This window comes from Pistacia vera, unplaced genomic scaffold (assembly GCF_008641045.1).
Source record: "Pistacia vera cultivar Batoury unplaced genomic scaffold, PisVer_v2 Contig407, whole genome shotgun sequence".
In the NCBI taxonomy this organism is placed as follows: domain Eukaryota; kingdom Viridiplantae; phylum Streptophyta; class Magnoliopsida; order Sapindales; family Anacardiaceae; genus Pistacia; species Pistacia vera.
This window is the reverse complement of record NW_022196232.1, coordinates 444,168-471,658: the sequence shown is the minus strand read 5'-3', so window position 1 is coordinate 471,658 and position 27,491 is coordinate 444,168. Positions and strand designations below refer to the sequence as shown.

The following is a 27,491-nucleotide window of genomic DNA, read 5'->3' as shown; positions in this document are numbered from 1 at the left end:
CGTTTTCTTCTGTAAGATAGAAACTCAGATCTTGAATCATTCATTTCATGGAAAAAATAAAAGCAGGTGTTATGGGGATATAATAAACAAGAGAGTATGTATCAAGCAAAATAGTATGCATACACGCAGGAACTAAATAATATTTTCAATAATGCAATCGCCAACATCAACTTCTTTTATTTATTTTTCTGTAACACTTGATTAGTAAAAAGCTAGCTATAGCTCTAAAACTAAAACAACTGGAAACATTTTCTGGCAACAGTGCAAAATTTGATCCAAAGGCTCTCTAAGAAATGAAAATGCATAACCCTCACCTCCTGTTGATAAGTAAAGGACTTATTACACCCCAGAAACCCACCATAAATCCAAGTGCCATGCCTACGTAGAACCAGTCAACTTCATGTTCACTACCATCATCATTTCCTCCTCCACTATCATGGTCTGATATCAGAATAGTTACAGTACTGTTCTCGGTAAGTGGCGGTCCACAAAGCTCATTGTCTGTGAAACAAGATGCCTCAAGGGACTGTAACTGAGTGGACAGAGGAACTTTTCCAATGAAGTTGTTGGAGAAGTTCAAGGAACATAAAAAAGACAGATTTGAAATGCTTTGTGGAATTTTACCAGACAACTTATTTCCAGAAAAATCAATGGACTTCAGCGATTCTATAACATCAGTACTCTCTGGAATTCTACCAGTAAAATGATTGTGTGATAAATTCAATGATGTCAATGCTCCAAGATTTTTCAATTCTTCTGGAATCTCTCCTTAGAAATTATTGTTGGAAAAATCAATAACTCTTACTAAGTTAAGAATTGTGTTATACCCAAATGTCCTCCCTTTCATCACTAGCAACCACTACAAGAAAAACTTCCTTTCTTGACAAAATGAGTTGACAGATTTTCTTGATTTTTGACAGTTTATAAATGGTTAAGAATTTAAAATAATCATTAACCGTTTTAGCTGATTCTTGACAATTATTAACTGTCAACAATTAGTCCAAGAAAAAAAAAATTTGCCTTAAACTTTTCCCGCCTATTTTTCATTAACTATTCCCACTATTTTTTCTCAAAAACTTATGCATATCCGCTATTTCACTCATTTGTGCAAACTCTCGTAGTTGACCAATTTTCGGCACTGGAAAAAAGTTCTCATTTCTGCCACTCTCGTTCAGTAGATGACAACTCACTCACCGACTATGGCGCTTACACCGTGCCTCTTCCGAAAAAATTGTTAACTTCGGTAAGTTCTGAAGAGGCGTATCCTCAACACTCAAATGTAGAGGTGTTAAGAAAAATGTCGAAATCGAACCGAATTGGTTTTCTGGATATCCGGTAAATTGGTTCAATTTTGGTTCATAGAAATACAAAGAACCAAATTTCTGATTTTATTAAAAAAAAAAAAAAAAAAAAACTAAACAATTTTTCCTTAAAATTTTAAAGTCAAACAATTTAAATTTAAAAGTCCCTAAGTCAAAAATTAAAGACACAAAACTCCAAACCCGGTTTTATTAAAAATAAAAATTAAACAATTTTGCTCAAAAAATTAAACTTAAATTGAACCCTTAAAAATTAGAAAAAGTAAAATTTAAAAAAATTAACTTCTCCACTTCTTGTCGCCACTATCCATACAAAATCCCCAAACCACTAAAACCCCCCGGCCGACGACGCACTCTACTTCTCCATTCCGTCCTCCTCCTCTTCTCCAATTTTCTCTGAAATCATTGACTTCTCCACTCCATTCGCCTCGTCTTCATCATTTGACGGCTGAAATCTGGACTTCTCCATCCGTTCGCCTCTTCTTCTCCATATATTACTTCTTGCTTTCACAGTGAACTCAAGGGAGAAAAATACTCAATTGGTAGGCATTCACCATCACTTTCTTTCAATTTCCTTAATAGCATTGTTGTGAAACCCTAAAAATGTGTGTAAATTTATTATTCACAACTGATTTTCATCGTTTCTTTGCTTGAAATCCTTGATTTATTTGTTTATGTGTTTATTGATTGAGTTGCTGAACTCCCCTTTTTTTTTTTTTTTGCTTTGTGGAAGTGCTTTCATTTCTCTGGTTTGTGAATCTTCTTTGGCTATTTCGTACCGTATTGTAAAAGTACCCCTTTTCCAAAGTAAAAGTCCTGTTAGAATGATGAATCTTCTTCGCATCCTTTGTGTTCCTACTTCTGCTGACTTTTTGTGAATTTTCTTTGTTATGTCATGTAAGTACTTAGGACTACTTTAACGAGACGGTGCCTCTTACACTTCAACAAAAGGACTACTTAATGTTGAAATGTTTATACACAGTCATATATTTACCAATCACATTTCAACTTCAAACTTAAAACGCCTATTGTATTATGCTGTGGACCTATCTATCTAACACTCCACACCCACTTGCTTTTATTCGTACATTCTCACATTTATTATCTAGGAATTTCTCTTATTACCTGTTGTGACCTTTCTTACCTTAAATATTTAAACTAGAATTTTCGCATTACCCCATTTTTAAGGACAAATAGAAAGAATTTCAGATTGTAATTTTCGAAAAAAAGAAACAATATAGTAGGAGATAGTGTGTGGGTGAAGGCTGCGTTTTGGGCTGAGGCTGTGGCTGAGCAAGGCTGAGAGACAGAGCAGTCGTGGGGCCTTGAAGGGGTTTTGACAGGGAAGGACCAGGCTAATATTATTGAGGTATAGATTCATAAATCTGGAGAAATTTAGGTGATTGAGGTATATGTACATAGGCCATTCAATTGTGTAAATAAATGGGCTGGACTGGACTGTCCAATATTTGACCCGATAGGATCTGAAAATCTTTAAACAAATGAGTTGTATGGTGGTAGGCATGTGAAGTTAATAATGGTAGCATGTATAGAATAGGACAAAGGAGAATGTGGAGAATTAAAACAAATGTGAAATATGTACATAAATCATTGAAAATGAATGTGAAACACATTTGAAGATTAGGATTTAATCTTAATTGGGTGTTATATTGCGTATGATTATTATTTTGGTATTTTTTGAATTGGGGCAGGGCCTTATATGAGAAGCTGAAGGGTAATGGTGGCGATGGAAATGGATTTGGTTTCATGAGCTCTAGCGCATTGTCTATAGCAGGCAGCAGTAATGCCATGGGAACAAGAACTCAAAGGGCACAATTGCTTGCCAATCGGTTGACAATTGTTAAAAACGAGAATTTAATTATAGTTCCATACAACCTAGGGTTAGTAATTCATTGATTTCCTTACACTGGGTTCTTGCTTGGTGATTATTTTATTGCTTCTTTGTGGTTGTTCTGTTGGGTACTTATTAGATTTCTTAATAGGTTTCATTTTCTTGTTGGTATTAACATGAAGACTTTAACTGTGTACTATCTTGATCCCTTGAAGGGAGATATGGGACATGATTTACAAGAAGTGGTGCAAAAGTTGGTAGCCCTACTTATGTCATTTTTTATGCTTTATATAATATAAATTTCTACTCATAAATTTAGAAGTTGTTTTAACTTTCACAATGGTATCTTCATTCATTCTACCCGTAAGATGTCCAAAAAAAGGGCTACTATCACTTGACAAAAAGGATTGGTGCATAGAATTGTTATTATCAATAGCAATTAATTTTCCATTATAATAGTTTTTAACCTTTTGAATAATGCTTACTTTCAAATTAATATTGTGTAAGGACCAATCTAATCGGGAAGCGTTGAATGTGGGTTTTATGTAATGAGATACATGAGAGATATAGTTGACAATGGGTTGGCAGTACTAAAAAACCATGTAAGTTTACTTTCCATTTGGATTTGAATAAGTAACGTTGATTAGGATGTATAGTTAATGCAGATGTTATTCTATGATGTTGGTATAGTACACTATTGAGTATGGTCACAACTCACAAGTATACTGCAGACTTTTCGTTCTATGATTATTAGTTGAAGTGATTGTTAGTTGAATTTTTATGATTATTAGTTGTAGAAAATGTTTCTTGTTTATTGTTTCATAAGGAAATTAGCCTAAATTAAAATAATCATAAGTTGAGGTGCTTGAGATTTCTGACTAGCAATAAGGTTTCCGCTTAGATTATTGTTCGAATTCTCTCTTGTTTATTATTCTAGAGACAATTCAATCTTAGCTCTAATGAATCTGAAATATTATCATATCATGAATTCGCGAATTTTAAATGTAAGATAATCTCTTATAAAGTAAATTTGAATTGGATTTTGAATACATGATAAAGGATTAGAAGTCTGAACATTTTATAAAAGAAAGACAACAGTGTTGGTTTATTGTATAATGATTAAGGGGTTTTGAGAATATTAAACATGAATGTTGAATGGTGTTGATAATCTTAGGTTGTGTTAAACTGGTGTATTGGTTGAATTACTACCAATATTGATATACATATTGAAGAGTATTTGTTTGATTGTTCTATGTTGCTTATTGTGTTTATCTTAAATTGTTATCTGTGTTGGTTGTGGAATTCTGGAATTTGTGTTTTCCTAGGATCTGAGTGAGTTGTGATTGAAGGTGAGAATTGGGTTTTCATCAATGTTTTGTAGTTGTATATATATTGAATTTATCTACATTTAATCTTTTGCCATTTCTAGGGAAAGAAATATACACAGCTGCGGAGATCGATGAAGTTAAAGGAGAATGTACATCTTGCAGTTTCTAGGGAACGAAATATACACAGCTGCAGAGATCGATGAAATTAAAGGAGAATGGGCGATGTACGTATTGAACCTTTTTTAGTTATTGATATTTCATTGATGTCAAGGCAATAACAAGGGAAAAAAATATGAATTAAACTTTTGTTGAATGATATACTGCTATTGTTGAGTTGAGTTTACTTAATTAGTATGCTTAAAAGATTGTTGAATGTTTACATTTATTTTGTTGGTTGAGGAATATTATGAAGAATTTCATTGCATTATTCTATTATTTAATAGGTAATAAATTACAAAAAAATTAATTAATTACAAAATAAAAATATTTAAAAAAATATATTTACAAAAAAAATCCTTGACAGTTTTAAGACTATCAAGGATGGAATATCATTATTAATAAAATTTGATTATTATTATTACTAAATTTTTTTTTGGTTAAAATCTCTTTGACAATTTGAAAACTGTAAGGATTTGTTAAAATTCGGTCAAATCCTTGATAGGTTATAATTGTCAAGAGATTTGTCAAGAAATTTTTAACTGTTCAAAATCAATTATCACCCTTTGTTGACATGGTTTCATTGACAGGTAAAGAACTGTCAAGAACAGTTATTATCCATCAAGAATGGGGTTTTTTCTAGTAATCCATGCATTTTCTTGAATTATTGATTGAGAAATCTGAATTGCTCCATTTGACACCCACTAATGAGGGTTCTATTGGCAGTCTAATATAAAAACTTAATAAAACGCCTTGTGAAATCAATTTCCAAGTTATCAGTTACCCAAGTGCGATGAATTTGAAAAAGTAGCGAATAATTTAATTCCAAGTGATGAATACCTAAGAATCCAATATGTAAAGGGAGTAAAAAGTGCTTTAATTTGATTTATGAGTCAATTAAAGAGGACAATATAATTGTTATGCCAAAAATATACACTGACATCAATACCACCAATCAGAATAAGCTGCCAATCCCATCAATCAAAGTTTGGCAAGCACTTAAAAGGACAAAATAACATTAGCTATTAAAACCAAATTGACCTAACTTGTTATTAGGAGCATTTATATCAATCATATCCCATTTTAAGATCAGGATTAAAGAAGGGTCTCCATATGTCAAGATAACTTACAAAAACATTCATTGTATTGCACTCAGCTATATAAATTGATAACAATCTTCATCAAGGGGGGTTGGATATATGAGAGCTAGGCATACATTTGAGTTTCAACCATTATTTTTTCTTTAAACAAAGCATTACTCCATCTTTGTACGCTTTACTGGCAATATTAAAAAAATAATCAGAATAATAAAATAATAATGGACGTAGGATTCGTTTTAAACATTTGAATTACTATAAAACTTATCTTCTCAACTTTACATTTACGTCTTTGTATGCTACTGTGCATACATCACCTCACCCACTTATTGTAATCAGCTCACATGTGACTTCATAGCACTTTACATGTACGACGTCATTAGTGTAAAAATCAAGTATCAATAGTTTGATGTTACTATAAAAATGAATCATCAACAGTTTGATACTAGAAAGAGGACATGATTCACATCAACTCTCCATGTTTTTCTGGCAAGTCTCAACTTCTTCAACAACTTTTAGCTTTTTTTCAAGAATCACATTATCATATGTGAAAATCTGAGCAGGATAAAGTCTGAATTTGCTAAAGTAGTGAACACAAGAATTGTAGCCCTTCAAGTTAGCTTTCCGATGGTCTAAGAATCATCCAAATTCAAGGTCTACAGCTTAAGTTATCGTCAAAATGCTTAAGCTTGTTCTAAATCAGATCTCTCAAATCGAGTGCTCAAATCACTCTGATCTTCAGCTTCAAATCATGCACCCAGATTGTGCTTCCAAGCGCTCAGATCACGTGGTCAACTTGAGCTCTCAGATCGCACTTCTGAGCACCTAGATTATGCTTTTGAGCACTCGGATCACACGCTTCTGAGCGCCTAGATCTTACTTCTAAGCACCCAGATTGTGTTTTTTAGTACCTAGATTGCGCGTTTCCGAGCACCCAGATCATGCGCTTCTAAGCACCCAGATCGCGCAATTTCAAGTGCCTAGGTCACGCTTCCGAGTGCTTAGATCGCGCGTCTCAAATCGTTCAGATTGTGCACTCATCTCGAGCTCTCAAATCACGAAGAGCTTTAAAGCTTTTAGATTGTAAAGAACTCTCAAGCTCTCAAATCACAAAGAGCTCTGAAGCTCTCAAATCGTAAAGAGCTCTCAAGCTTTCAGATTGTGTCTCCGATCGTTCATATCAGACACTCATCTCGAGCTCCTTAAACTCTCAGATCGCGTGCTTTAGATCAAGCTCCTCATCTTAAGATTGCGCGCTTTGAATCGTTCAGATCGCTTGCCTCAAGCTCTCATATCAAGCCCCTATCAGATCATAATCAGCTCCTAGCTCTCAAATCGCGACCAACTCTTAGCTCTGAGATTGTGAGCAATCTCAGATAGTGTTCTTAGCTCTTAGATCGCGATTAGTTCTCAAATCGCGATCAGCTATCAACGTCGGAAAAAATTTCTTGATAACTTAAAACAACCCCAAAACATGCTGAAACTGTGGATTTTGGCCCTAAAAACGACCTCAATCAGGTTCCCTATTGGCACGACGTAGAGCTCGAGACAATTTTCCGTTGATATCTTACGAGCTCCAAAACTCCTCCCAAATCAAAAGTTATGATTGTTTTAATTTGATATGTTCGTTTAAGACTTTTGGACCGCGCATTTGGGCTTTTGACACTCAGCTCTCTCCAAGAAATTATGTTTTGGACGTGTTATGGTAGCTCTTAGATTGCGATCAGCTCCCAATTCTCAAATCGCAATCAACTCTCAACTATTAGATCGCAGTCCTCACTCTCAGCACCCAATCACGTCAAGCATAATTTTAACTCTTTAGTTCGAGACTGTAGCCTATACTGCGACAGCCATTTAGATCAAAGATATGAGTTTTTGAAGCCTGATTACGCACTTCGAAAACTGGGGGCTTTTATTATGCTAAAAATACACACTGATATCAACACCATCAATCAAAATAAGCTGCCAGTCCCATTAATCAAAGTTTGGCAAGCACTTAAGGACAAAATAACATTAGCTGTCAAAACCCAATTGACCTAAGCTGTTATTAGGGGCATTTATATCAATCATATCTCATTTTAAGATCAGGATTAAACAGGGATCTCCACGTGTCAAGACAACTTGCAAAAACACACATTGCATTGGACTTAGCTATATAAATGGGCAACAATCTTCATCAAGGGGAGGGGGGATATATGAGAGTTGGGCATACATTTGAACTTCAACCATTACTTTTCTCTATAAACACAGTATTACTCCACTTGATATCTTACAAGCGATATCAGAAATAGCAAGATAATAAATACAGTGGACATAAGATTTGTTTCAAGCATCCAAACCACTATGAATCACTCTTGTCAATTTTTTACTCATGTTTCTTCACACTATAATCATCTCAAACCATAATCATCTCTCTGCAATGCTTCACTTGTAACTCGTAACACTTACACGTGCAAAATCATTGGGGTCAAATTCAAGCATGAAGAATAATATAAAAGCTTCCATTATTTCTGCAACTTGAGTGCTCCTTTCTTATTAGCGTATCATTTAAGTGGCAATGAATCTGAGGACTAGTAGACGTTTATAATTGAAAGTTAAACGGTCAATACTTCACGGCCGACATACAGTTCGTAAAGTTAAGGTGAAATAGTGAAAGATTTGCCTTCTACTTTCGTAGTTCTTAGCTGAAATTACTTCTTTTTCTTAGTATCTGTAAACAAGTTCTCATTAATAACATAAACGTATAGGCGATTATCATCTATTAAATATAACATTAGTCATCTAAATTACTTAGACATGGACGACTTGTCATTCTCTTAGATTGAAACGTTAAGGACTGATTATTTACATGTAACCCAGTATTTTCTAGAGCTCATAAGTTTTTATTATTAATTAAGTTTATTCTGAATATTGTGGTTTTGCAAATCAGGATTTTGAACTAGAAGTAGGCAGTCTTCCAAGCAAGAACCAAGGTTTTATTCTTGTGATGGGATCCCTGCCTTAAGCTCTTTTTCAACACAGTAATGATTAAAAAAAAAAGTGGACCATGTTTGTGTTCATTCAAGGAGAGAGAGAATTGGTTTTAGATTCATATATAGTTCTCAATAAACATAAACTAATACTATACATAAATAAATAAAAATATTGAACAGTGATTGTATATGAATTCACGTGGTCCAACTGCACAAAATGATAAATAAATGTATTTAAAAGTCGACTCAATAAATATTGCTCAATATTCACGGATAAATGATGTATTAATCAAAAGATTATTCACATTAGTTTGTATGGTAAGATCTGTAATCAAACATGTATCCATGCTCTGTTCAAAACAGAGGTTAAAGAAAAACTATGGTTATGTAAGGCCAGCTCCATATGACAAATATAATATGAAATATAATTTCAAGTTCTTTTCGTTTTCTCTGTAAGATAGAAACTAGATCTTTCATCATCATTTCATGGGAAAAAATAAACAGGTGTTAGGGGAATACAACAAGAGTATGTATCAAGCAAAATAGTATGCATACACACAAACTATAATATTTCAATAATGCAATCGCCAAAAACACTTCTTTTATTATTTTTTCTGTAACACACTTGATCAGTAAAAAGCTAGCTAAGCTCTAAAACATAAAACAACTAAACACTTTTCTCACACGGTGCAAAATTTGATCCAAAGGCTATCTAAGAACTGAAAATGCATAACCCTCCACCTCCTCTGAAAGTAAAGGACTTATTACACCCCAGAAACCCACCTAAAATCCAGTGCCATGCCTACATAGAACCAGTTTAACTTCATGTTCATTACCATCATCATTTCCTCCTCCATTATCATGGTCCGAGTCGAGTAGTTGCAGTGCAGTTCTCGGAAGTGGCGGTCCACAAAGTTCTTGCCTGTGAAAAGATCCCCAAGGGATTTAACTGAGTGGACAAAGGAATTTTTCCAACTAAGTTATTTTGGATAAATTCAAGATCAAGAACGACATATTGAAATGCTCTGTGGATTTTACAGACAACTTATTTCCAGAAAAACAATACACTCAGCGATAGCATAAACACCGATATTCTCAGGAATTCTACCAGTAAAATGATTATGTGACAAATTCAATATCTCAGTGCTCCAAGATTTGTCAATTCTACTGGAATCTCTCCTGAGAAATTATTATTGGAAAGATCTATAGCTCTTACAAGTTAAGAATTGTGCTATATCGAATGTCCTCCCTTTCATCACAATGACGCATCCTCAAGAAATCACGGAGAAAAATCCACCTACAATAGTCTATTATTTTCATCCATCGTACGGAATATTCTGGGTAGTCATGGCACTAAATCCCGATACACCTTGGTACTTCCCCAAAAATTGTTATTCGCAAGGTCACGATTTGTAGAGAAGTGAGATGGCAAGTTCCACCGGTAAAAGTCCATAAAACTTATTTGAATGAGGTTGAGAAATTTCATTCTTGAAAAGCTTTCACCTATCCACGCTGATGTTTCCGGTAAACTCATTTTCACTTGCGTCAAAGCTTGTACTTTGTACAATTTTTAATTGAACAGGAATGTTCCAGGAGCTTGTTTGTTGGAAGGTGTAGTGATTGAAGAAAACTTAAAGTTCCAATGGTGGTTGAAGATTCCCATAATTTGTTGTATTTAATTTCAGACAATAAGTTTGCCAATTCACCAAACTCTGGTAATCCTTCGTGGAGAAGTTTTTGCTAAGGATGGGAATTTGCAGCACATCTCTTTCCTCATTCATTTGTAACACAAGAAGTGAGAAATTGATCCTGACAAACTGTTGTTGGAAGGTGAGTTCATGCATTTTGAAGGGTGTGGAGGCAATGGACCTAGAATTATTTGAGCTTAAGTCCAGTGATCAGTTTTGATGACTCCATTAGATTTGGAATCTTTCCATATATTTGGTTGTGGAAGAGATTCAGGTAAACAATTTGGAAAGGGGCTTTAAATAATAGCAGGAAGAGTATCTAAAATCTTGAGTTGGATTATCTAGAAAAGTAAATGCTTTGTGAATGAGCCAGGATGGAATTGAGGACCCCAAATGAACGACCTCAATAGCAAAATTTGAAGTTTAAAGGGGATCCACTCAGCAGTGTTTTGAACATTAGAGAACTTCCAGATGCACCAAAATATATCAATTTTGTGAGACCGGAAAAGTGCACTCAGAACGAGTTCCATTCAATTTGTTCTGAAAGCTCTAGAATCGCAAGAAAGCTCTCCCAAAGATGTGGAAAGGACCAGAATAGATTTGTTAAAAAGATAAGAAATTCTAAATTTTTAAATTGTCCGAGTTGATTTGTCAAATGACCAAAAAGATTACTGCTACCAAATCCGAGACTCTAATCCTGCCGAAACACATTTTGAGAAATCTCTAAGACTTCAGATATGTCTTGATTCAAATTCATCGATGACATGAGATGGACCGTAGTTGCAAAATCTTCTAAAAGATGTCGGATTCCCCTTCAAGATTACTAGTGAGAGATCAAGTGTTTTGAGAAAACTCAAGTTTCTACAGCACTGAAATCGTTCTTGCCAGTGGTTGCCACCAAGAAAAGGTCTTCCACGCAAGTTTGTACAACCAGTTTGGTACTGATGAATTGAAATCATTGAAACCTAATCAAGATACTTAAGAGATGTCAAGTTTTGAAGTCCATCAGTATTGTACCTTGAAAATTATTACACTCAATCAAGGAAGGTTAAAGATGAAAAATTCACAAAAGACAAGGAGGAAAGCGATGAAGACCACAAAATGACAAACGTAAAAACTGTAAAGAGGAAGTGCATTTATCACCAGACGCTCTTTTGAGGCTTTACTTATGTTGACGTTGCTCAATCAAGCTTTTTAACAAAGAAAGAAACCGGACAACCAAGAAAAATTCTCAACATATAATGACTGGAAATCTATTACGACCGGTCAAAATATTGCAGATTGATAATTTCCAAGTGGTGAGAATCATACCCTGGAATCTATGAAGAGAGATTAAGGTATCTTAACTACCCATGAACCAAGAAATTTCAGGAATTTGAATTCTTCAAAATTATTAGCGCTTAAGTCCAAGTAAGTCAAATGCTTTAAATTAAGCAAAGAGGGATTATTCTTACCACCAAACCTTGACCTTTGCCATCTATTTAGCAGACAATCAAATGTAATAGCTCTGTGTGAAGGGTGTAGGTGAGACAAGGACGTTCCTGTGAAGTTGTTGCAGACAACCCATCCATGTCAACAATCTCCCACCCATTCCAAGATGCAAGTCGTTGGAAGGATCTTCAAGATCTTGCTTGAACCTTAAAAGTGTCTCTCTCTTCACTTTGAATACAACCCATGTAAGAGCTTCCATTGCAGAAGCTAATATTGATGGCTGTTATAGGCAAGTAACTCAAGCAAAGAACAACAACGCTCATGATGTGGTTTTGAAGGCTTAAGTTGCACGAATAATTATCAATAGGTTAGTATTTATGGCTTTGTTCACCATCAGTTTCCATTGATGTGATGAAAGCAGTGTGATAATTTAGGCAATTACCAAGAATCCATTAAAGAATTTGTAAATAATTTAATTCCACGCGATACTGAAGAATAAATAAGTTTATGGTGTCTCACCGTATTGTTGCTGAAATTGAATACCCACAAATTCATAACAGTGTAAAGGGGTTTTTCTTGACCCTCCTTGAGGTTTAATTAATAACAAAAGTCCCCTAGCATTAATTAATAGATATTTACATATTACCCATTACCATTTATTTTTTATTATTGAAAAATTAACGGTGAAGAATTTCTATTGTCAAGTGATATTTTAAATTTTTTTTCTAACAAAGAACATCTAGTTTGGAAAAGTACAAATGGTCTAATCGACATCTCATTAAGTATTAATTTAGGATACGAAGATTTGGATCTTGAGATGCTCTGATTCTATTGCTCTTTTACACTTTGTTTTATTTTACGTGTATTAATTATCCACACTCAAGTTTTTCTCTACTAAAGAATAAAAATTCCAAAACTTTTAAACTAGTTATCAACTCATCACATCCAAAATTTTCAAGAGCATCAATATGTTTTGAAGTCAGAAAAATTTGCACAACACATGAAGCAAGCAAGACTATCCGCACTTTCGCACCCAAATAATGGCTTAATGGCGCTTTCGTACCCACAGACTTTTAAATACATTTTCTAACCAAATTTTATTTCATTTTTTATTCTGACATCGTTGTGACCACACACCACTATCATTCTCTTCTCCGATCATCATTACCAAAACCCCAAACCTACTTCCCACCGACCATGCCATGTCGGCAATCGAGTATTAGGGTCTGCATAACTGCTTCCCTAGTCAATTCTAATCAATCCTAACCACTAAAATTCTCATTGGCCTCCCTTCTTTCAAAAGTCCTAATAGCTAGAATGGAGTTTGCTCTATATTGCTGCGGAATATAAATTTGAATAATAAAGTATATTTTAAAAGACTGTGAGTAGAAAGTGTCATTAAGCTATTATTTTGTGTGGGAAAAAGTCTTTAACTCTGTTCTATCAATAAATTCTAGTGTTTTCCAGAAATCATGGGTAGACTTTTCTTCTTCAGTCTTGGGACTTATCAATCATGTATGATAATGTTTTATAAAATTATATAGAATAATTATAAATTCAAAATACTTAAAAAAGAAACCAAATTATTAATGGAGATGATCAGATCTAATATTTTGAGATAAAAATGGTATTTGAGAAGGAACGATTTATATATTGTAAATATTTAGTAAGTAAAAGAAAATTCATATTTAATAATAAACGTGAAAAGTGGTTTTAGGTTTTTATAATAATTTAAAAAAAAAAAAAAAAACGTTTGTTCTACTCCTGAAAATGAAACTTGTTTGGATATGCAGATTTTTGTAAGTCACTTGACAAATGCGCGTTGGAAATTAGTTTGATAGTGAATGACCCAATATGTGTACATAGACTTACATGTCGAATGAATATGGAAATATTATACACGTTATGTCTCTTTCTCTATGGGCAAATTAATGCCTCATTTGACATTTATTACATCTTCATTGAAGAGTAAGGGTGAAGCGGTAGCGAACCTCAATCCTAGTCCTAAGACTTTACTATACGAACAATGATTGAATTAGTTTTAAAAAGAATTGAATGTAGGGTGGGGGTGGGGGTACGTGATATTGCTATAGAAGATGCATGTAATTATGGTGTTAATGTTTTCCTTCCACCTAAGACTTTCTCAATTTCTTAAAACCTTTTTCTTCATTATGATTCTAAGAGCGTTTGAAGTAATTAAACGCGAGTATGTTGGGTGTAGCTTTGCAAGTCTAGAGCTTTCTAATTGGTCTCAAACTTAATTTCTAACAAATGCTGCTGGAAATTAGTTTGATAATGAATGACCCAATGTGTACAAAGACCTTTACGCGTCAAATAAATATTCTAGTGGTTATGCATCGTTTGATCTAATTGTGGAAATTTAATTCCATTTTGATCAAGTCAGCCATCACCTAGTGACTTTATTTTTTTACTTTTTAATTTTTATCTAAGGTTTTGGTTTTTTATATTTTAAGGCTTTATATTTTTTTTTTTTTTTTACTTTTTATCTTGATTTGATTCTTGTATCTTTTTTTGGACAAGATTCTTTTCCTGTTTTTTTTCCATCCTTGTTCTCCTCAGTTTTTAGTGTTGGGCCAAGGCCCAATCCGTTGGTCTCAATTGGGACCGTCCCAGTTGGCTGGGACCTGTCTTAAACCCATGACAAATATCAGGGTTCACACTGGTTCCTAGGCCCACAAGACCGGTTCCTGAGACCACTCTATGGGCCTGAAAATTTCCAATACCTCTACTAATTTTGGATATAATAGGGTGAATTGAAAATTATGTAGAGAGTTTGTAATTTTTTATACTTTTTAGGTGGGTTTTGGTAAATTTTTTATTTTTAGTAATAAATAAAATCAGGGTTAATTGGTTATAATTTTGGGTAAATTTAATGAGAGACTTGAAACAAGTACATTAGGCTTTCCAAAAGCGATTTTGCCCCCCTCAAATTTGTATTCTGAAACGTTATTTCATCTATCTATTACTTAACTATCAATATTTGCTCGTCTTATGAAAAGAAGTAGTAAAGATTACTTACATAACCCTTCATTTCTTGAGTATTCGAAACAATTGGATTACTTTCTCTATCTCATTAAGTATTATTTATGCTACGATGATGTGACTCTTGGATGCCCCTGATGCTATGTTCTTTTACCCTTTAGTTTTATTGTACATGTATTAATTAGTCCATATTCAGATTTGTCCTCAGGAAGAATCAAAATTTCCAAGGCTTTATTAGTTATCACTCATCAGTCATCCAAAATTTTCAAGAGCAATCAATTTTTTGAAGTCAAGAAAAGAATTTCACTAACACATGAAGCATGCAATAGACTACTATAAAGTGATATTGAATGATAGGCGAAAATAGTAAGATTGTTATTATTTATGGTTTAATTTTAATCTTTCTATTTAAAAGTTTTAAGTTTAGTATTTCCAAATTAAATTTCAATTATTATTCGATTAAAAAAATCGAACCTCTTCTAATAGTATTTAATCTATCAGGGCGGAACCCAGTCCTTAAGGGTAGGCCCCTCACATTTAAAAAAAAAAAAAATTGATGTTATATAGGCCCCATAAATTTTTTTATTAATATTATAATATATTATATATTATATATATATATATTATATATAATTATACGCTCCCTTCAAATTTTAAAAATGAAAAATATTATACATATATCCAGACTCATAAAAAACTCAACTATAATATATATATTTCATGCTCTATATCATATTAAAAGTTTAAAACTCCTCCACATTTCTCTACGTTCACCATTTTTTATGATTTTATTCCTAAAATTCTTATCTCGTCATTCTCTCTTCACTTTCTCTATGTTATTCGTTCTTAAACTTTGAAGACTGAAATTGTTGAAGCTTTCATCTAATCAAGGTGCCACAATTAGATTTGTTTTCTGTTTTATCAGTTTTTAGGTATGTGTATTGCTCTTTCATTTTAGTTGATTTTAGAGTTGAATCATGCTTATTTTTTGGAGGTTTTTATTCTAATTTGATAGAAAAAGGCATACTTGTGAGTTTGTTTGTGTTGAGAATGTTCATGCTTCCCAATTAAACATTAACTATATTTTACTGAACGTTATTCTTCACCTTCACCCACCACTTTCCTACATTTCAAACATCACCGTTTAACTGCTCAAATTATTAAAGAAGTTAAGTTATTATCTATGTTTATACTAGAAAATTCCCCCATTTTTTATTATTCATATTAAAGTCAACGTAACGTTGACTCAATTTGTTTTTGATTTACTTAGCTTAGGCTAGGCCTCCTCAAAGTCATGAAAATTATATTATAATATTTGAAAGCCAAAAAAAAAAAAAAAGAAAAAAAAAGAAGAGAAATACGAATTTGTGTATAACATTTTTGGTATTGTGATTGTTGTAACTTTTTAATTATATTAGATTTAAATAGATCATTGGATTCTCGTGGTTTTGCTCTCTTTAATTAAGAGTTTTTTCAACGTAAATTTCTGTGTTTTCCTTGAATTGGATGTTTTTTCAAATAATTTGCTTAAGGTTTTGCTTCTCATAGATTTATTCAAGTGTAAAATATGTGTGTTACGTATTATTTTTTCAAATTATTGATTGTATATTTTGTTGTTTAAGGTTGTGATTTTTTTTTAAGTTTTCATTAGTTTGTTTGTCAAACCATGACGGAGCCACGGAGCCCCCCCTCCCCTGGCAAAAATCTTGAGTCTGCCATTGTCTGTAATTATAATAATAATATCATACACTCATATTAAACTTTTGTAATACACATGAATTAAAAAAAAAAACAATGAAAGAAAAAAAGATCAACTTATTAATAAAATGAATAACATGATAATAATACGAAAAAACAATATTTCATCCAATTATATATTAATCTTTGTTAGCATAACTCAATTGATGTAACTTAATTTCGGACCAAGACAATCGAAAAAGAGAGGAGTTTATGTATGACTTTAAGCTTACCTTTGTGGGACCGCTTGGGGAATCATATGGCCTTCAATAATACTAACTTCCGACTTTTTCCACCGATTTTATCCGATGAGTGGCATGAATATTGAGGCAGATTTATGTGGATTGATGGGCAGATGAGAGGCCATGCCACGTCATCTAGATAGAAAATCGGTAGGAAAAGTCGGTTAAGTTTAGTATTACCTATGGCCTTTGCCTGCCATGATTAGGGTGGCATAATGGTGCAAAATGACTGATGGCCACGTTTCAAGTAGGAGAAGTTCACCAGCCAAAATATAGGCAGTAGAAAGTTGACTTGGAGTGGGAGACAAGTATATCGTTGTTGGTTGGGATTTTATCTGCTTGAGTGTCACTTGTCTAACACTTGTTCACATGTTTGGGCCACAAGTGGCCCAAATCGCTAACTCGGCCATTTTCGGTATAAAAATATTTTGGATCCTTTTCATATATTATTATGCGCTCCTTCTATGGGCTTATCAAATTGGCTAGGCTACTTCCAATCAACATATATCATGAATCAATATTTGGTGACATGTTATATGTTTTTTTATACCTATATTTACCTTAACATTATGAATAAAGATATTGACGAACGAATCCATAAACCTCGACGTGACAATTGAGTTGGCAGCTCCACCACACCCACGCACAAATGATTTTAACTAGACCCGAGAACATCGTTCATAAAGCAATGGTTGTTCCTCATACAAAAATAGGTGTCCTTCCTTATGACACGTTTTTGTTCCTTCGTAACGGTCATATATGAATGAAGATGGTCATGGAACGGTTGTTCTTTGTAAAGGAATATTGTTCTTCATAAAAGATTGGATCTCGTATGGAATGATCATTCCTTCATAAGGAATGCTTTCTATATGAAGGAACACTTCATTCATCACAAGGATCGACCATTCATATTTAGTCAAATCGTCATGACGTGTTAAGTCAACTTAGATGATACACCGTTTGTGAGATTCGTTTCTAACATATTATTACTCAAACATTATATAGTGAGGCCTTGTTGTATTTATAACTTGTAAAAACTCCTTTATATTGAAGGTCCATTTGGTGACTCTTCTTCAAGTTAAAGAGCTATAAAAAATATAGTTTATATAATAGAGTTTATGACGAAATATGATCCATATGTTCGTTTGCGTTTTTTTTCCTTGATTTTGAATTTATTTTATTTCTTTGTAAACCGTGTGACAAAGTTGTTTACTTACAAACTACATTATTTGATTTCAAAATTGCAAACAAAATTCTTGATCACGAGAAAAGGCCCAAGTTATGATTAGGGATGTGCAGGCCGAGTTGGGGTCGAAACCACCCTTCCTCGTCCCTAATATCTGCTCCCCATGATGTCCCCAGTGGCGGGGACGTTCTCGTGACCGTCCCTACTCGTGGGATGGAATCACCCCCATCCGGCCCGATCCGATGAACGGGCTTCGCCAGGAATTTCCCCGCAGGTATTTATCCCTGGACGGGAATTTTTCAGTTACTTAATTACAACGACGATTAATTTGTGTGATTTGTAATTCGTAAGCAATGTGTATATTCTTATATTGGTTGGTAAATTATAACAACTATAATGAAAATTATTTTTGGGCATGTATTATTATTTTATGAATTTCACAAAGTAATAATACATATATTTTTATTAGACCCCTTTTATTTTAAATTTATTATATAATTTATACAAATTAGAAGTATTATAAAGTAATATCATAATTTAGATACATTTAAAAGTTAAAATCATGATTTAAACTCTAACTTTATATGCAATCTTGCAAGAAAAAAAAACATAAATTCTCAATAAAAAATGTGGGGGCGGGGGTTGACTTGTCAGGACGGGGATTTTTTTTGGACCATCCTCAACCCTATTCCTGACATTTTTGGAATTCCTCCCATCCTGCTGGGTCGAGCAGGATCCCCGTGGGCCCGTGGCAAACGCCCTATTATGATGGATTGAGAAAGAAATTCCTCATTTTTAATGTCCCCTTATCAAGATTTCTCTCTCTCTTAACAATCTTCAAATCTCGTATACTTTTTTTATACAAGAATTTTAATTTATTTATACCAATTGAAATCCTGCAACAACTAGAAAAGTTATTATGATTTCTTTTTTGTCTAATTTTTTTTTTTTCATTTTTTGAATCCGGGTCTCGGCTAGCTTGCGTGCACCCAACTAGTTTCTTGAGACCTTGAAAAATGTTCAGGTAACCTTTAGTGTTAGCTCTTATTAATAGTCGTGGGGATTCAAACTTATGACTCTTAAGTAATACACCCAAGAGTCTCAAGCGAACAGCCAAACTTTTAGAGGTAGTTTTTTTTTTTTTTGCCTCAATTTGTTTCCAAAAGTTTTTTCCCAAATTTTTAGAATGCCTTAACTCAGTACTGGTGACTCATTAGTATAAATAACACAACACGTAAAAATTGTGAAGACAAATTCTCGTATATGAATTGACATGGTACAATTGTACAAAATTAATAAATGAAGGGTAATACTACACTCACAAGTACTTTTTACTAACTTTTTTTTCACAAATATGACGTATCAGCTCACAATTGGTCACTCACATAGGTCCGCCTGCCCAATAATGGGTCTCACCTTATCAACCATTTGCGAACTATCCACATGGGAGGTAGAGATGTTTGTAGGGCTGGTATTAGTTGATAAATGATGTGTTTTTGTTTGAAAAGTCTATCAATAAATGGGATGAATGGTTGCCAGTTAAGAAAATATACTCAACAGTTTGTAAGAGTCAATAATCAAAACATGAATCAATGCAATCCAGAAACAATGTATTCTATCTCTTGCTGATATAAAGGACCATCTATATTACAGAAACATGTCGACAAACAGATCTAAGTGCCAAGCTCACAAATGTGGCGGATACAAAATTTGAGGGATTGAAGCCAAAATTAAAAAGTAGTGAACGAGATGAACAATAGGGTGATATTAATATGAAGCCAAGATTTATGTGAAATATTGGTACCACTTATCTGTTAACCATCTTGGTGACCTGATGGTAAAAGAGTAAAAGGATATTGAGTTCTTGAGTTTGAGTCTTTCCAGCCTTGATGACCACTGAGACTCTTATCTGGCCGATAGTCTAAGGAGTCGTTTATATGAATACTAGTAAATTTTTTGTTATCTATTTTAGGACAATTAAGTTTTGCCAATTTTCACCCAAACAATCTAGTAATTGTCCGGGAAGAATTTTTTGCTAGGATGAGAATTTGCCTCAATCATCTCATAACCCAAGTGAGAAATTGATCTTGACAACTGTTATTGGAAAGGTCGAGTTTATGGATGTTGAAGGCCAAGGTGTGAGAGGCAATAGACCTGTAATTATTTGAGTGTCAGTCCAGTGAATCACACTATTTTTGAAGGGTTGAAGGGGATTACAATGAAAAAGTCATTATGATCCTATCCCATCCCATCCCTAAATTTTTTGTTAAACTAATCCCCTTCGCAAACGGGCAAATGAGGACAAACAAAAAATTTAGGGATGGGTGCGGCCGAGTTGGGGTCGAAACCCCATTCCTCGTCCCCAATATCTGCGCCCATGATTGTCCCAGTTTAATTATTAGACTCCCTCGTTTATTTTTTTTTTTATAAATTTAATACAAACTATTAGAAAGTATTATAAAAGTAAATATCATAAATTAGATACATTACTTAAAAGTTAAAATCTGATTTAAATTCTAACTTTATAGCAATCTTGCAAGGTAAAAAAAAACATAAATTCTCAATAAAGAAGGTGGGGGGAGGGGGGTTGACTGTCAGACGGGATTTTCTTTAGGACCATCCTCAACCCTATTCCTGACATTTTTGGGAATTCCTGCCCCATTCTAGTCTGGCCGAGCAGGATCCCGTGGGCCCGTGGCAAACACCTAGTTAGGATGGATTGAGAAAAGAATTCCTCTTTTTTAATGTCCCCTTATCAAGATTTTCTCTCTCTTAAACAATCTTCAAATCTCGTATACTTTTTTTATACAAGAATTTTAATTTAATTTATACCATACTGAAATCCTGCAACAACTAGAAAAGTTTTATGATTTTCTTTTTTGCCTTAATTTTTTTTCATTTTTGAATCCGGGGTGCTCGGTCAGTCTTCGTGCACCTCAACTAGTTTTTGAGACCTGAAATAATGTTCAGGTAAACCTTTAGTGGTTAGCTCTTATTATAGTCGTGGGGATTCAAAACTCTGATCTCTTAAGTAATACACCCAAGAGTCTCAAGCGAACACCAAACTATTTAGAGGTAGTTTTTTTTTGCCTCAAATTTGTTTCCACAAAGTTTTTCCCAAATTTTTAGAATGCCTTAATCTCAGTACTTGTGACATCATTAGTATAATAACACAACACGTAAAAATTGTGAAGACAAATTCTCGTATATGAATTGACATGGTACAATTGTACAAATTAATAAATGAAGGGTATACTACACTCACAAATACTTTTTTACTAACTTTCTTTCACAAATATGACGTGTCAGCTCATAATTGGTCAACTCACATAGGTCCCCTTACCCAATAATGGGTCTCACCTTATCAACCATTGCGAACTACCACATAGGGATAGTGAGAGATGTTTGTGAGGCTGGTATTATTGATAAAATGAATGTTTTTGTATTTGAAAAGTCTATTCATAAATATGGATGAATGGTATGTCAGTTAAAGAAAATATATCTCAACATTTATAAGAGTCAATAATCAAACCATGAATCATGCAATCCAAGAAACGATGTATTTCTAACTCTTCCTGATAAGTAAAGGACCTACTATATTACAGAAACCGATCGACAACAGATCTAAGTGCCAAGCTCACAAATGTGCAGATACAAAATTTGAGGGGATTGAAGCCAAATTAAAAAAAGTAGTGAACGAGGTGAAAACCAGAAGCCATGGTGATATTATGAAGCTAAAGATTTATATGAATATATGTAACATATCATCTATTAAGTATTAACTACCATTAGTGACTTGATAGCAAAGAGTAAAATGAGATTTATGTGTTCTTGAGTTCTAGTCTTCCCAAGCAAGGATGACCATTGAGACTCTTACCTTGGCCGACAGGTCCAAGAGAGCTGTTTATATGAACACCAGTAACTTGTTGTTATCTAATTTGGACAATTAAGTTTGCCAACTATTCGCAAACAATCTGGCAATTGTCTGTGGAAGAAGTTTTTCCTAAGGATGAGCATTTGCCTCAATCATCTCATAACACAACAAGTGAGAAATTGATCTGACAAACTGTTGTTGGAAAGGTCGAGTTTATGGATGTTAAAGGCCAAGGGTGTAGAGGCAATGGACCTGACAAATTATTTGAGATTCAAGTCCAGTGAATCAAACTATTTTTGAAGGGTGTGAAGCGGATTACAATGAAAAAGTCATTATAATTCCTTTCCCACCCCATCCCTAAATTTTTTGTTAAACTAATCCCCTTCGTTATATAGTGGTGAAAGTTGTTATCCTTGTACATCATTATGGTATTTTTTTATATTCAGTTTCTACAGATAGAAGAGCTTTTATAATCTTATCTAGTAATTAGATTATGGTTGTATCCTTTGCTAATTATATCACTATAAATAAAGGTTATCGAAGTAGTAGAGTGCACATCGTGTTTCAGTACAAGCTCCTTTTATACAACTTAATTTACTTAGAAAGAAAGGATAAGATTTCACCTAAAATTGGCATTCTTGATTGTCCTCTTGTCACAACCTCATGTAATTGGTCCATTCATTTTTCCTCTTCTTTTTTCACATGCTATTAATTAATGTCTATGATTTTAATTTCATGTGTTTAATTAGTTTTAATTAATTTAATTACAGGTATATTATGGTTGTACTTACCAATAATTGAAGCTGGGTTTGTTCGACCAGATTATTGCTACCATGATGATGGGCCATCGAGATTGCCCAGAGGAAAGGCTTTTTGTTGTCAAGATCCAAACGATACAATGTCCAAAGGGCTCCTGCTTGTTCATAAATTCACCAAGAAGTTCAGACAAAATTATGTTTTTCATCCTAACTTTATATATACATAGTTTATATAAAGTTAGATGAAATATAATTTTGTCTAATATGATGTATTATAGAATAAGTTTCTCTAATTAAAGAACTTAATTATATTAATAAATAAATATAATAAATACTAATGTGTTCTTTGATTGATACCATTCCAATAAAACTCTAAATCTACTTATTTTTCTTTTCTCTAACCAATTTGATGTCAATTTGTAATCAATAAAACTCAATATAATCCCTTGCACATTACCTACCAACTACTGGGGTTGGTGTCTTTTCATTAATGTTTTAATATAATTGTTACAACTATTTTGAATGAGAAGACTTCATGAAGTCCGAGTCGAACTTCATGAGAAATAAAAATTAAGTGTAAAACTTACGTTACATTACGTGACTCAAGTAACGTAAATATCTTTTGATTTTCATCAGTTTTAAACCTTGATGGTCACATATTTGTCAGTTTTCAAATGCTCAGTTTTCAAACGTTTGGGATTTATGACAACCATTAAGCATGTCATTAAGAGCTTGATGGAAGCTTGGCTATGTATATTATTTGGTCCCTAAACTCAAGAACTCGATTATACTAAATTATACACCATCATATTATAGTGTCTTGAGAGCTTAGAAGAGCCACATCACCTGCATGAGTTTGTTTCATATGACTGGAGGTAATTCTTGATTCCTGGTTTATAGTTAAAATATTATATTCTTTGTATTTCTGTTTAGATTACAGATAAATGTTTTACAACGAGATCATATGAACCTGTCATCCTAGTCAATTGGAATATGTAAGCATAAAAACTCAATTCACATAGCATAAACTCTGGATCATAAGTCACTAGACATACCGTGAATTTTTTTTTTTTTTTTTTTTTTTTTTTTTTTTTTTTTTTTTTAATGATCGAGGATGTTCGAGCCCGTTTGCGTGCATCTCAACTAATCTCCATGATCCTAGAACTACCGGTCAGGTAAGAGCTCCATGGCCACCCCTATTAGCAATCGTGAGACTCAAACTCAAGAGATCGTGTTAGATCCTCTCTCTTGTTTTTTACCATTAAATATACTCGAACTTGGGAGAGTATATTAGATCCTCCTTGCTTTTTTACCATTAGACAATCTAGTGATGGTTTATTGGATAAAATGTTATATGCTTCTCTGCACCTATATATAAAGGCCTTGTTATATATAAACTTATACCAATGCCTTTGTATTCATGTCCTTTTTAGTAAGTCTTGTTCAAGTAGATTAGAGATTTATATAAAAGGCTTATGAAAATATATTTTTATAACAAAATTTGTCAATTATTTAGTTAGAAAAAATGTAGAAAAAGCTTTTCTTCTTAAATATATTTAAAAAGAATATATATATATAAGAAAAGATGAAATATAAATAATAAATAACATAGAGATAATTTTGAAATTTCAACTCTTAAAGTGTCCATTTGACTAGGTTCCTACGAGCTTAAATTATATATTCTTCTAGATTGTTTGAGAAGTGTTTGATGGATTTTAAATAAGTTTTTATTTACTAAAGAATCTCAAACTTTAAACTTCTTCTATACGCTTTATTTTGCTTATTTAAATTATTAAAATTTCAAAAATATCTCCATACTATTTATAACCTTGATTTATTTTTTCTTGTGTATTAAACCTTTGTTTTGGTGAATCGAATTTATAACCCTTTTATAAATTTTTTTTTTTAATTAAACAACTAACAAAAATTTTATAAAAACCTCTTTTAATAAACTTATTTCCATAGCTTCATATAAAAGAAGTTAAAAAAAAAAAAAAAAAAAATTGGCCATTAAAAATGGATTAAATTCAAACTATAGACTTGTCATATAACAAGTGTAAGGTTCTCCTTAGATTCGGTGCAATTTTCTATATCCATTTTCTAAAACAAAAACATAATAGTTTCAAAATATTTTTACATTGTAAAATATTAAATAAAAATATTGGATAATATTTTAAAAACTATGCGTTATAATTCCTAAAATAATATTCAAAATAATGAAATGAAACGCTCTAATATTTTCCCATGATATTGATTGGATCAGCATCACTCTCCTACTACATAGTACATACAAAAGCTAGTTCCTTTAGCTCCTTTCCTTTCCTTTTTAAAACTCCTTTAGGGTTAGGGTTTCTCTTTCCACTTACTAAACAGCAATGTCAACGTCAGCACCGGCACCGACACCACCACCACCACAACAAGAACAACAGAGCGATGTAAAGCCAGGACTCAGAAAGCCGTCTTCGTCAAAGTGGACCAGCTCAAACCCGGCACAATGGCCACACATTGATCGTCAAGGTCCTTGAATCCACCCCGTCTCGCAAAAGGGCCGATCGGCTTCCAACCCCTTCGCCAGACCCGAATCGCAGAGTGCCTCATCGGTGACGACACTGGAACCATAATCTTCACAGCTGTAACGATCAAGGTAATTTTATGATGATAATCGTACAATGTATTTGAATTTTTTTTTTTTGGTTTGAATTTATTCATTTTTGGTATTGGGTTTCTGTTTCTAGTAAAAAGTTTGGATTTTGAAATGTGAATAAATTTAATGGTACATTTTATTGAGTTCCCCTTTCATGAAATTTACTAGAGACCTCCCCTCCTATATTTAAAAAGGGGATTAGCTTGTAATTAGGCCAAACCTGTCGGGAGAAGAATGAAATTTAGGATAAGTTCTTCTATTAGGCAATTTTGTATAGGTTTAGCATGGGATCTTAAGGTCTTGTTGTTTGGATTGAGAAATGGAAACATTTTTTGTTAATTAGGCTGTGTGGTGACGAGGTTTCCTGCCAGTGACAAATGTGTAGCGATTGCTGATTAGGCTTGGCTCTCGTATTTTTTAGATTTTAATAATATCATAGATATAATGGGACCTACATATTCATGACACTCCCTGTACTAAGTCGTATTGTTAACAACTATTTATGTAGATTCAGTGTTTGATTCGTATTTCGTGCTCTTTTATTTGATCGGAGATTGGGAGAACAGTCAAAGAAGCAAGAAAAATTACAGTTTAATGTGAATGATTCCTTTGTCTTTGTGGTTTTTTAAAGTTCCATGTGTCTTTGTTGCTGGTGAAATTGGGTTTGTCCTTTTTTAATAGTCTCTTGATATTCATATCTGGTGCTTGGGAGTGCATTTTACCCTTCTAAAATTTGAAGCTGTTGATTACTTCCCCTAGCTCACCCAACACCCTCCTGATTATCTCTACGCTTTATGTCTTAGTTAAGTCAAGCTGATTATTCGGTTTGCTCCTATATGTTTTTTTTTTGTTTGGTCAATTACTATTTATCTTGGACATTCCACTGTTGAGTTCTTGATCTGTACTTTTACTAATCACTTGATCGTAGAAGACCACGAATTTGAAACTGTTTATGGGTCAATATGTTTTCAAAATTATGATGTGATGTGATTGGTGGCAAGAGGTAACTTTTGGAAGCCTTGATAGGAGGGTTGTAATTTCAATTGCTTCCTAGGTCTTGGCTAAGGTATTTCTTTCTTGCCTAACTCAGCACAAACTATTTGCCTTGAATTCTTGCTGATTGTAGTATGCTAATGGCTCACTGACTGAAGATTCATTCATGAAAGGTGCCAGAGTGTTAATGGTATAGATTTGTATACCACTTGTGTTATAACTTTCCTACCAGTACAGTATGTGTGCATTGCACATGTTTACTCAGACACCAATCTAAAATGTTATACTTCCTCTAAGTATAAATTAATTTATAATCGTGCGTCTCATAGATTAGCATTGACTAGAAGAGCATTGCCAACATTGCACTGATGAATGCTGTAAATAATACACAGGAACTAAATAATATTTTCAATAATGCAATCGCCAACAACAACTTTTATTTATTTTTCTGTAACACACTTGATCAGTAAAAAGCTAGCTATAGCTCTAAAACATAAAACAACTAAAAACATTTTCTCACAACAGTGCAAAATTTGATCCAAAGGCTATCTAAGAACTGAAAATGCATAACCCTCCACCTCCTGCTGATAAGTAAAGGACTTATTACACCCCAGAAACCCACCATAAATCCAAGTGCCATGCCTAAGTAGAACCAGTTAACTTCATGTTCATTACCATCATCATTTCCTCCTCCACTATCATGGTCCGATGTCAGAATAGTTGCAGTGCAGTTCTCAGTAAGTGGCGGTCCACAAAGTTCATTGCCTGTGAAAGAAGATGCCTCAAGGGATTGTAACTGAGTGGACAAAGGAATTTTTCCAACTAAGTTATTGTTGGATAAATTCAAGGAGCTCAAGAACGACATATTTGAAATGCTGTGGAATTTTATCAGACAACTTATTTCCAGAAAAATCAAGACACTCCAGCGATAGCATAATACCGATATTCTCAGGAATTCTACCAGTAAAATGATTATGTGACAAATTCAATAATCTCAGTGCTCCAAGATTTGTCAATTCTACTGGAATCTCTCCTGAGAAATTATTGTTGGAAAGATCTATAGCTCTTACCAAGTTAAGAATTGTGCTATAGTCGAATGTCCTCCCTTTCATCACAACTGACGCATCCTCATGAAAAATACAGAGAGAAACATCTAACAAATAGTCTATATATTCTTCATCCATCTGTACAGAATAATTCTGGGTAGTCAT

The 27,491-nt window shown here is 33.4% G+C and overlaps 1 protein-coding gene across 1 annotated transcript; it reads right to left on the bottom strand.

Annotated features, from left to right (window-relative positions):
- Positions 1-310: 310 nt before the first annotated feature.
- Positions 311-27,491, bottom strand: LOC116142337 (probable LRR receptor-like serine/threonine-protein kinase At4g36180). Its single transcript, XM_031427766.1, has 3 exons — positions 27,221-27,491; positions 26,956-27,102; positions 311-768 (listed from the first exon to the last, which is right to left on the bottom strand). The coding sequence occupies exons 1-3, from the start codon at positions 27,489-27,491 to the stop codon at positions 311-313; spliced, it is 876 nt and encodes a 291-aa protein (XP_031283626.1).